We start from the raw sequence: 12,204 nt of genomic DNA, 5'->3' as shown, positions 1-12,204 counted from the left end.
GCCTGGGGCACAATACAGAAGATGGCCAAGGACAGACAGAGATGGAGGACTTCCATTGCTGTCCTAATTGCCAGTAGTATAATAGGCATTTGATGATGAATTGTGGGACAATTTACAATCAATTGACCTATCTTTGGACTGTGGGAGGAAACCGGAGCACCTGGAGAAAACACACACATTCCATAAGGAGAACATACAATGACTCCTTACAGGGGATGAACACTGAGCTGTAATAGCATCATGCTAACCGCTATGCTACTGTGGTGAGATCCTTTAATAGAATATGAACCCTCGGTTGGGGTGTATAAGATTTAAAGGATTAGTGTTGTATATTTGAAAAACTGTTTAAAGTTCCCTTGTTCCTAATACAGCGAACAATTTTAGATCAGTCATTTCCTGTAGCAAGAATTCCTTACCTGTGATTTGAGGTTTATACTTGATTTAATAACAATGTTGGTGATGCCTTGCCCATATTCTTTCCGCATTCTTGCATAGTTGGCTCTGATCTCCACTCTTTGCCGGCTCCCTGGAGGAAGAATCTGGAGGTCAATAAATGCAGCTATTGTCCATTGCAAACTCTTGAGATGCCTGCCCATAAACCAGAGGTGCAGACAGTGGCAGCTTCTACAGACCACTGATAACCTGCTGAGAATTCCACTCCATGGCCATTTCATTAGGTATCTCCTATACCAAGTGAAGTGACCAGTGAGCATATATTCATGGTCTTCTGCTGCTGTAGCCCATCCACATCAAGGTTTGATGTACTGTGCATTCAGAGATGCTCTTCTGTACATCACTGTTATAACATGTGGTTATTTGAGTCAATGTTGCCTTCATGTCATCTTGAACCAGTCTGGCCATTCTTCTCTGACCTCTCTCATCAACAAGGTCCACAGAAATGCCACCAACTGTATTTTTTTTTGTTTTTCGCACCATTCTCTTTAAGCTCCACAGACAGCTATGGAGGCCAGGTCATAGGGTATATTTAAAGTGGAGGTTGATAGGTTCTTGATTAGGAAGTGTATCAAAGGTTACGGGGAGAATGCAGGAGAAAGGGGTTGCAAGGGATAATAAATCAGTCATGATGAAATGGGGGAACAGACTTGGTGGGTTGAATGGCCTGATTCTGCATATGGCCATAAGATGTTATTGTAGTGGAAACAAGCCCAGTGACATTCCTTTTTCAACAGATTGTTCAACAGTCCAGAAAGTTGAGGAGGGAGTCGGGTGATGCTGAAAATCTGCTTTGGACTTTAGAAGTTAGGGGTTCAAAGATCAAAGAAAATTTATTATCAAAGAACATGCTTTCAGTGGCCACTTTATTAGTGGTACCTCCTGAAAATAATAAGGCAGCCACTGGGTGTATGTTCATGGGCTTCTGCATCCTAGCCCATCCACTTTGAGGTTCTGCATGTTGTGCATTCAGTGATGCTGTTCTGCATATCTCTGTTGTAATGCATGGTTATTTGAGTTACTGTCACCTTCCTGTCAGCTTGAACCAGTCTGGCCATTTTCCTCTGACCTCTCTCATTAACAAGACATTCCTGCCCACATAACTGTCGCTCAATGGATGTTTTTTTAGTTTTTTGCACCTTTCTCTGTAAACTCTAGTCTGTTGTGTGTGAAAATCCCAGGAGATCAGCAGTTTCTGAGATACTCAAACCACCCCGTCTGGCACCAACAATCACTCCATGGTTAATACCACTTAGGTCACATTTCTTCCTCATTCTGAAGTTAGGTCTGAACAACAACTGAATCACTTGACCATGTCTGCATGCTTTTGGGCATTGAGTTGCTGCCATGTAATTGGCTGATTAGCTATTTGCATTAATGAGTATGTGTACCTCATAAAGTGGCCACTGTGTGTAAAGATCCTCTCAGCATAAATCCCACACTTCTAAAGCTAACTGTTTGAATTTAAATTAAATTAAATTCAGATATCTGTTGAACATGGTAGAGATTTAATCAGGCATCCACAGGCAATCTCTTTAGTACCACATAAATAACAACAATCCACATTCATATTATTGAAATAGTATTACTACACCGAAGTCCATCAGGTTGTATATTGTCCACCTTTCCCGATGGTGACCACTGGATTCAAAGTTGTTCCACATAATTCTGAATTTGCTTTCTATGTCACTTTTCACCTACATAGCACTGGATGTTTTCAAGTGAAATTAGATCTACAACGAGGGTTTCTGGAACACGTTATATAGACGTGGGACACAGTATGTAATTGTTACCTCCAAGAGAACCACAATTTTGTTGTGGGTTGGAGGCTTGTGTGCCTCAATGACCTGGAGAGCTATGTTGCCTAGAGTCAGGGCTTTGTGTGTTGGCTCTTGGTAGGGTCACCCATGCCAGACAGGTCAAAGGGGAAAGGCCAGACTAAGAGTGGTCCACCACTCCTGCAGGTTCAGTGCTAACAAACCTGACTGGTAAAACAAATTGTTATGGAAACAACAAAGAAGAAGCCTTCTGCATCTGAGTGTGATGGTATTCCTGAGATTCATCCTGGAACTTACACAGCTGACAGTAGTGAAAAATGAGAGGAAGCTACTAAAATGATGAAGGAAGCCCTGAACTCCACCAGAGATGGAGGACCTTCATTGCTGCCCTAGACACCAGCGGCAAAACTGGTATTCAGAATCAGAATACAACGGTTAAGCTACTGGAGGATGGACAGTTCACAATATCAAATCAAGTCAAGTCAAGTCTCTTTTTATTGTCATTTCGACCATAACTTCTGGAACAGTACATAGAAAAAATGAGACAATGTTTTTCAGGACCATGGAGTTATATGACACAGTACAAAAACTAGACTGAACTATGTAAAAAAAAACACAGAAAAAAAAACTACACTAGACTACAGATCTACCCAGGACTGCATAAATTGCACAAAACAGTGCAGGCATTACAATAAATAATAAACAAGACAATAGGGCAGTAAGGTGTCAGTCCAGGCTCTGGGTACTGAGGAGTCTGTAAGCTTGGGGGAAGAAACTGTTACATAGTCTGGTCGTGAGAGCCCGAATGCTTTGGTGCCTTTTCCCAGACGGCAGAAGGGAGAAGAGATTATATGATGGGTGCATGGAGTTCTTCATAATGCTGTTTGCTTTGCGGATGCAGCGTGTAGTGTAAATGTCCGTAATGGTGTGAAGAGAGACCCCAATGATCTTCTCAGCTGTCCTAACTATCTGCTGCAGTGTCTTGCGATCCCAGATGGTGCAATTTCCAAACCAGACAGTGATGCAGCTGCTCAGGATGCTCTCAATATAACCCCTGTAGAATGTGATGAGGATGGGGTTGGGAGATGGACTTTCCTCAGCCTTCGCAGAAAGTAGAGATGCTGCTGGACTTTCTTTGCTATGGAGCTGGTGCATCTAAAAATTCTTTGGCTGCTTTAAGTTTGTCTGTGCCCAAGCCTCCGCGGTACCCCAGTGAAAATGGTGTATTTCTCAATCCTCATGTACCGAGATCAGCGACAATGGATCGTGTCTCCGAATCACCAGTTTATATTCTCATCAACAGGTTGAGAGTGTATGTCAAAATATGTATATGTGACCATAGACTAGCTTGAGATTAATTTTCTTACAGGCATTTACAGGAAAATAAAAAATGTGGTAGAATTTGTGAAAATATTTGCACAATTTGTCTTTGTTTCTCATGCTGTTTGTTTGATAGTCTTTGTTTATATATAGTTTTTCACAAATTCTACTGCATTTTTTTATTTTCCTGTAAATGTCTGCAAGAAAATTAATCTCAAACTAGATTATTGTCGCATATACATATTTTGACATACACTCTCAACTATATTTGTCCATTCAGAAATCGATGGCAGAGTGGAAGCAACTGTTCCTGAATCATCAAGTGTGTACCTTCAGGCTTCTGTACCTCCTTCCTGATGGCAGCAATAAGAACAAGACATGTCCTGGGTGATGGGGGTCTATAACGACGGATGCTGCCTTTTTGAGGCATCGCTCCTTGAAGATGTCCTGGGTAGTACGGAGGCTAGTGCTCATGATGGATCTGACTAAGCTTACGACTCTCTGCAGCTTATTTCGATCCTGTGCAATAGCTCACCCCCGCCATATCAGACATTGGAATGTGGGAGGAAACCAGAGCACATAGAGGAAATCTATGAGGTCCCAGGGAGAACATCTAAATTCATTACAGCAGTGGCAGGAATTGAACTCTGATCGGTGAACACTGGTGCTGTAAAGCAATTGCACTAACCACTCAGCTACCATGCCACCCCACAGTACAATGTCTTTATCTTTTATCTTTAATTTTCTTCAAAGAGCAACATGAATGAAATCCACATTTTCTGTCACTACAAGGTAGAATGTGTTTCTATCAGGCATCATGTGATGTAGGAAATCTAATGAAAGGCTTGTTTTTCCAAAGTTTTCATTAAGGTCCTTTGATGTATATTTACAATTCCAGGGGAAAGGAAAAGAGCAGTCGATCTTATCTGAACCAGACTGGGATGAGTGCTACGGGCTGCCTGGCCTTCTAAAATTTCAAGGCAGCAACTTTCAATTTTCAACTGTCCATATCAGTTTGTCTAAAATAATAGTTTTCCACCGTTGCTGGTAACTTTTACAGACCTTGCCACGGTGTGCTTGGGTTCCTTTAAGAAATAAACCATTGTGGAGAGCTGAGGTACAGAAATCTAATCTCATACACTTGTGTGTATGCCAGCAGAGGTTTAAGGTGAAGAGAAAAATGTTATAAGGAGATAATTCAATAATATAATGAGATAAGTAGGGTGGGGTGGTGGGGTGTGTGGCAGCCCGAGCAGAAGTAATGCATCAAGATAGGGCTGACTGTGCAATTTATATTCACACTTAGTGCAATTCCAGAGGAGCCCAAGGAGTCAATTTTTCCCTGAATCCAACCACATTCTACCACAGCACCATCGAGAGTGTCCTGACCAGCTGAGTCGCATCCAGAATGGGAATCTGACTGCAATGGATTGTGAGGACTGCTAAGAGAACCATTAGGGTCTCCCCTTCACCCCCACACCTCTGCCAGCCAGGACATATCCCAGAAGGTCTCAGCATTGTCAGGGACCCTGCACCTGTCCCACAATCTCTTTGACCTCCAACCATCAGGCAGAAGGTACCGTGGTATGAGAACAGGGATTGTTTGGCTGAGTAACAGCTTCATGCCCCAGGCTGTGAGGCTCCTGAACACCCTGCTACCACCCAGTACACATTATTTATGATAGCACCAGTACCAGTATACTATTGTATATTTAACCATATGTCACATAAGACACTTTGTGTCAACTTGTACATCTACAGAATACATTTTTATTGTCTGTTAATATTATTGTGTAAATATTATTCTATGTGCTGGATGTGATATATTTACTGTGTTTTGCATCTTGGTCCCCGAGGAACATCGTTTTTTTTTTCCTGTATGCATAAACTTGAACTTGAATTTGAACTAATTTGAACAGATTCAGAAATGTTATTTGATAAGGGTGACTCTTGTAAGACCTGAGCATGATTTTATAGGTTTATACTCAACCCGAGTCTGTGACTCAAAATGTCCTAAGAATCTCTTGAGGGGAAACTCTCGCGAGGAGACAGGCCCGACGGAGTACCTGATAGGTCTCTGAAAACCTGAGCCAACCACCTGGTGGGTGTGTCCAAAGACATTTTCAATCTCCCTCGGAAGTTCCCACCTACTTCAAAAGGACAACAATTATAGTAGTGCTCAAGAAGAGCAGGGTGAGCTGCCTTAATGACTATCATCCAGTAGCACTCACACCTACGGTGATGAAGTGCATTGAGAGATTGGTTATGGATAGAATTAACCCTTGTCTCAGCAAGAAATTGGACCCACTGCAATTTGCATATTGCCACAATGGGTCTACTGTGGGTGCAATTTCATTGGCTCTTTACATAGACTTAGATTACCTGGATTATACAAATACCTATATCAGAATGCTGTTTATTGACTGCATCTCAGTGTTTAACACAATCATTCCCACAGTTCTGATCAAAAAATTCCAGAACTTGGGCCTCTGCAGCTGGGTCCTTGACTTCGTAACCAGTAGACCACAATCTGTACAAATTAAAAACAGCTCACTGGCAATCAACACTGGCATACCTCAGGGATGTGTGTTTAGCCAGCTTTTCTACACTCTCTACACCCATGACTGTGTGGGTAGGCACAGCTCAAAAGCCACCTATAAATTTGCTGATGACCCAACCATTGATGGCAGATTCTCAGTCAGTGATGAGGAGGCATACAGGAGTGAGACAGATCAGCTTGTTGAGTGGTGTTGCAGCAACAACTTGCACTGAACCTCAGTAAGACCAAAGAGCTGATTATGGACTTCAGAAAGGATAAGATATGGAACATACACCAGTAATCATAGAGGGATCAGAAGTGGAGAGAGTGAGCAATTTCAGGTTCCTGGGCGTCAATATCTCTGAGGATCTAAACTGGACCCAACTTATCAATGCAGCCACAAAGAAGGCATTCAGTGGCTATATTTCATTAAGAGTTTTGAGAAGATTTGCTATGTCACTAAGAGCACTTGAAAATTTCTACAGATGTACCATGGAGAACATTCTAAATGGCTGCATCACCATCTGGTATGGGGGGGGGGGGGTGCTACTGCACAAGATCGAAGTAAACTGCAGAGGGTTGTAAACTTAGTCAGCTTCATCATGAGCACTGGCCTCCACAGTAACCTGAACATCTTCAAGGAGCGATGCCTCAAAAAGACAGAATCCATTATTAAGGACCCACAACACAGGTTTCATTGTTTTCATTGCACCATATCGGGAAGGAGCTACAGGAGCATGAAGACACACTTTCAGAAACTCAGGAACAGCTTCTTCCCCTCTACCATCAGATTTCTGAATGGACAATAAACCCAGGAGCACTACGCACTAATTTTTTTATTTCTATTTCTATTTTTGCATTAAAGTAACTATTTAATATACAATGCCTATAAAAAGTTTTTGTCTCCCCCTTGGGAGTTTTCATGTTTTATTGTTTTACAACATTGAATCACAGTATATTTAACTTGGCTTTTTTGACACTGATTAATAGAAAAAGACTCCTTTGTGTCAAAGCGAAAAATGGATTTCTACAAAGTGATCTAAATTAGTTACAAGTATAAACCACAAAATAATTGATTGCATAAGTATTCAGCCCCCCTTTAGTATGATACACTAAATCATCACTGATGCAGCCATTTGATTTTTAAAGTCACATAATTAGTTAAATTACTCAATGTGTTTCAATTGACCGTAGTAAAATAACACCTGTATCTGGAAGGTCCAACCACTGCTGAGTCAGTATCCTGGCAAAAACTACACCATGAAGGAAAAAGAACACTCCAAACAGCTCTGTGAAAATGTTATCGGAAAGCACAAGTCAGGAGATGGATACAAGAAAATTTCCAAGTCACTGAATTTCCTTTGGAGTACAATTAAGTCAATCATCAAGAAATGGAAAGGATATGGCACAGCTGTAAATCTGCCTAGAACAGACCGTCCTCAAAAACTGAGTGACCGTGCAAAAAGGGAGTAAGTGAGGGAGGCCACCAGGAGATCTTTGACAACTCTGGAGGAGCTACAAGCTTCAGTGGCTGAGATGGGAGAGACTGTGTGTACAACAACTGTTGCCTGGGTGCTTCACCAGTCACAGCTTTATGGGAGAGTCGCAAAGAGAAAGCCACTGTTGGAAAAAAACTCACATGAAATCTCAGCTAGAGTTTGCCAGAAGACATGTGGGAGACTCTGAAGTCAGCTGGAAGAAGGTTCTATTGTTCGATTAAACCAAAATTAATCTTTTTGACTATTAGACTAAATGCTATGTTTGGTGTAAGCCAAACACCACACATCATCAAAAACACACCATCCATACCAGGATGCATGGTGGTGGCTGCGTCACGCTGTGGGGATGCTTCACTGCAGCAAGCCCTGGAAGGCTTGTGAAGGTAGAGGGTAAAACAAATACAGCAAAATATAGGGAAATTCTGGAGGGATCACCTGATGCAGTCCGAAAGAGAACTGCAACTTGGGAGAGGATTTGCTTTCCAACAAGACAATGATCCCAAGCATAAAGCCAAAGCTACAGAGCAATGGATTAAAAACAACAAAATTAATGTCCTGGAGTGGTCAAGTCAGAGTCTAGACCTCAATTCAATTGAGAATTTGTGGCTGGACTTGAAAAGGGCTGTTCACGCATGATCCTTATGCAATCTGAAAGGGTTTGAGCAGTTTTGTAAAGAAGTTTGGGGAAAATTTGTAGTGTCCAGATGTGCAAAGCTGATAGAGACCTATCCACACAGACTCAAGGCTATAATTGCGGCTAAAGGTGCATCTACTAAATACTAACGAAGGGGGTGAATACTTATGCAATAAGTTATTTTGTGTTTGATAATTGTAATAAATTTAGACCAAGTTGTAGAAATTTGTTTTCACCTTGACACAAAAGAGTCTTTTTCTGTTGATTAGTATCAAAAAAACTAAATTAAATCCACTGTGATTCAATGTAGTAAAACAACGAAAAATGTAAAGTTCCGCAGGGGGTGAATAATGTTTATACGAACTGTGTATATACTTATTGTAATTCACAGCCTTTCCTCTGTTATTATGTATTACATTGTACTGCTGTTGCAGAGATAACAAATTTCACAACAGATGCCAGTGATAGTAAACCCAATACTGATAAAGTTATACAACTAGGAAACAACTCCTTGGACCCAGTTCATCCCTGCTGAGCCAGATGTGTCTCTGAGCTAGTCCTGTGTTTGGCCCATATCTCTCTGTATCAGTCTAAATGGGTGCTCTGGTAGTGTAGCGGTTAGCATGATGCTATTACAGCTTGGGGTGTCAGAGTTCAAAGTTCAATCCCGATGTCCTCTGTGGATTTTCCCTGGGTGATCCGTCAGGAAATAGTTCTACTATCCACCAAGTCTAAATGTGAATGATGACCCTCCAAACATGGAGTCAAAGAGCCACAGAGCACAGAAACAAGCACTTCGGCCCATCAAGTCTGTGCCATACCGGTCTTCTGCCTACTTTCATCTCCAAGCACCTGGACCATTTACCTCCAAACCTCTCTCATCCATGTTACAATCCAAACTTCTCTTAATATTACTACTGAACTCGCATCCACTACCTCTGCTGGCAGCTTGTTCCACATTCACACCACCCTCTGAGTGAAGAAGTTCCCTCTCAGGTTCCACTTAAATATTTCACCTATAACCCTTAACCTATGACCTATAATTTAGGTCTCACCCAACCTCAGTGAAAAAAGTCAGCTTGCACTTACCCTAACTATACTCCTCATAGTTTTGTACACCTCTACCAAGTTCTCCTACGCTCTAGGGAAAAAAATTCTAATCTGTTCAACCTTTCCCTATAACTCAAGTCCTGGTAACATCCTTGCAAATTTTCACCGTACTCTTTCAATTTTATTGATATCTTTCCTGTAGGTAGGTGACCAAAACAGCATATGATACTTCAAAAAATTGGCCTCACCAATTTCAGAATCCAAATCAAGTTTAATATCACCAGCATACGTCATGAAATTTATCCTTGCTTCAGCTGCATATCACAACACACAATAATAAAAACTCTACAACTTCTAAAATTAATACAACTTTTATAAACTTATAAAAAATATATGACTTCAACATAACATCCCAAACTCCTGTACTCGGTACCCTGATTTATGAAAGCTAGTGTACCAAAAGCTTTCTTTACGACCCTGTTTATAGAGCAAAACTCATCCTGAACATTGTGAACATTAGCTGGTCCTTGAGGAATATGCAGTCAGTTCTGAAGTTGCCCAGTCAGGCCTCCTGACTTGAGCAGATCGTCCCTTTAAATCCTGTCTGAATGAAGTGTGCTGTGCTCCTAGCTCTTCTGGGGCTTTCCATGCCTGTTTAGGTGTGGAGCTGAGAGATACACTTCATGTAGGTGTGGGCAATAGTTGCTGTTATTGGGTGCACACCCCCCCACAACAGGAAAATACCAGGCTTTGTAATGTAAATGAAGACTGGATCCACTCAGCCAAATTTCATATTTAAAAGAAAAAGAAAAATTAAATTGATTTGTCACATGTTCATCGGAACATACAGTGAATTGCATCATTTGTGTCAAATTAAATCAGCGAGGGTGTGCTGTGCAGCCCAAAAGTGTCGCCACACCTTTGGAATCAATAGAGCAAGGTCACCACTCACTGACCCTAACCCATAAGTCTTGGAATGTGGGAGGAATCTGGAGCACCCAGAGGAAACCCACACGTTCATGGCACGTTTTCACCTAGTAATGTGATTTACTGGAAGTGAGATCAATTTTAAAGGTTCAAAATTGTTTAATGTCACTTCCAGTACACAAGTGTAAAGGACAATGAAATAATCGTTACTCCAGATCTGATGCAGCACAAAACAAAATCACAAAAAGGTAAAGACCCAGTAATAAAAAAAATACAATAAATATAAATACATAGGCTGATTGTATGTCCTGAAGTGATGCTAGGCACAGGAGCGTCTGACAGGAAATGATAAAGCAGTGGTAGAGGGTGGGTGAGTGGGTGGAGGAGTTCATCGGTTTTATTGCTTGGGGAAAGTAACTGTTTTTGAGTCTGGTGGTCCTGGCATGCATCACATAAAATTGAAAGTAAACTTCGACAGGATGCTATTTCTAGGCTCATAATTTTCTACCTAATGCAGCTGAGAGAATCTTAATTCTCAGTGCCGTAGGTAACCTTGTCTTCTCCTGGGTCTATGTAAAGTATAACACGATAAAAAGGTACTGATTCACACCACCATGTGATAAAGTACGGTCTGCTTTTTACTTTTCATCACAGCTTCAAAATCATTCCCTTTCAGAAACCCATTATCTCGATTCTTGGCCTCCGTGATAAGTTTTAAAGGGGCTGACTTATGTTTTCAACTCCAATAAGCTTAGAGCCATGTGAAATATTCTGCATACTTTTCCAATAAGGGGAATGTTTATGTCCTGGTTTCAATGTACAGTACTGTGCAAAAGTCTAAAGCAAATATATATAGCTAGGGTTCCTAAGCCTTTTGCACAGTACTGTAGTAATTTTATGTATTGCACTGTACTGCTGTCACAAAAAAAAAACATATTTCATTACACATGTGAGTGATGATGAACCTGATTCTGATATGGATCTCTATTGTGGACTGAGAGTGGGAAGGGGGCAGGGAGAGGGGAGTCATGGTTGGGAAAGGGGGAAGGGAGAGGGGAGTCATGGTTGGGAAACGGGGAAGGGAGATGGGGAGAGTGGGAAGCACCAGAGAGATATTCTGTAATGATCAATAAATCAATTGTTTGGTATCAAATGACTTTGCCTGGTGTCTCAGGGCTGGATATGTCTGCACCCATGCCCCCCAATGCCCCAGTACTTTTCCTCTGCCATCTGTCCTACACCACTACTGAGGCACTCCACACTGGCCATTGCCAACATCCTTTGCTCCTGCCAGATTTACAAGCTTGCTCTCCGCTCCACATTGAGAAACACAGGACCGTGCAAAAAGTTTTAAGCATGCTAGCTATATATATGTGCCCAAGACTTTTGCACAGTACTGTAAAATTCAAAGTTGGAAGTAAATTTGTTTTCAAAGTCTGTACAGTATATGTCACAATACACTACTTGTGCTTTAGAAGACAAACTGTATAACTACAAAAACAAATAATAATAAATAATATTGAGAACATGAGTTGCAGAGTCAGAATATGAGTTGTAAAGTCCATCTGCCAGTTTGTTAACCAGCCAACATGGTTAGATTTGCCTCTTTCACATCCCCTTTCTGGTGGTGCTGCCACGTAATCTTACCTCTTCCATCATTGTCACATTAAAGTTACTTTTGGCATTAGCTTTGTTTGCACAACTACATTTTGCACCATTCCACGGTTTTACACTCATCATAGTTACCGTTGCATCCTCACTGTTAACTCTGTAAGCTTCAAATGAGCAAGGAATTTCATTACATCCTGGCATCATCCCATGACGTCCCTTCTGCACCCTCTCTGAAGCTTCCACATGCTTCCTCTAATGAGGAGACCAGAACCAAATACAATATTCCATCTGTGGTCTAACCAAAGTTTCTTAGAGCTGGAACATTACCTTGCGATGTTCAGCTCAGTCCCCTGACTAACGAAGGCCAAGACACCATATGCCTTCTTAACCATC

The 12,204-nt window shown here is 41.4% G+C and overlaps 1 protein-coding gene across 7 annotated transcripts in view; it reads right to left on the bottom strand.

Annotated features, from left to right (window-relative positions):
* LOC132397404 (doublecortin domain-containing protein 1-like) overlaps positions 1-12,204 on the bottom strand; it is a 544,514-nt gene that overhangs the window by 17,079 nt on the left and 515,231 nt on the right. For all 7 annotated transcript variants that reach the window (XM_059976131.1, XM_059976130.1, XM_059976133.1 and 4 more), the window contains one exon: positions 417-526. In XM_059976131.1, coding sequence (XP_059832114.1) covers positions 417-526 — 110 coding nt within the window. The remainder of the gene's footprint in view (positions 1-416; positions 527-12,204) is intronic.

This window comes from Hypanus sabinus, chromosome 7, assembly GCF_030144855.1.
Source record: "Hypanus sabinus isolate sHypSab1 chromosome 7, sHypSab1.hap1, whole genome shotgun sequence".
NCBI lineage: Eukaryota > Metazoa > Chordata > Chondrichthyes > Myliobatiformes > Dasyatidae > Hypanus > Hypanus sabinus.
This window is presented reverse-complemented; position numbering and strand designations above follow the sequence as displayed.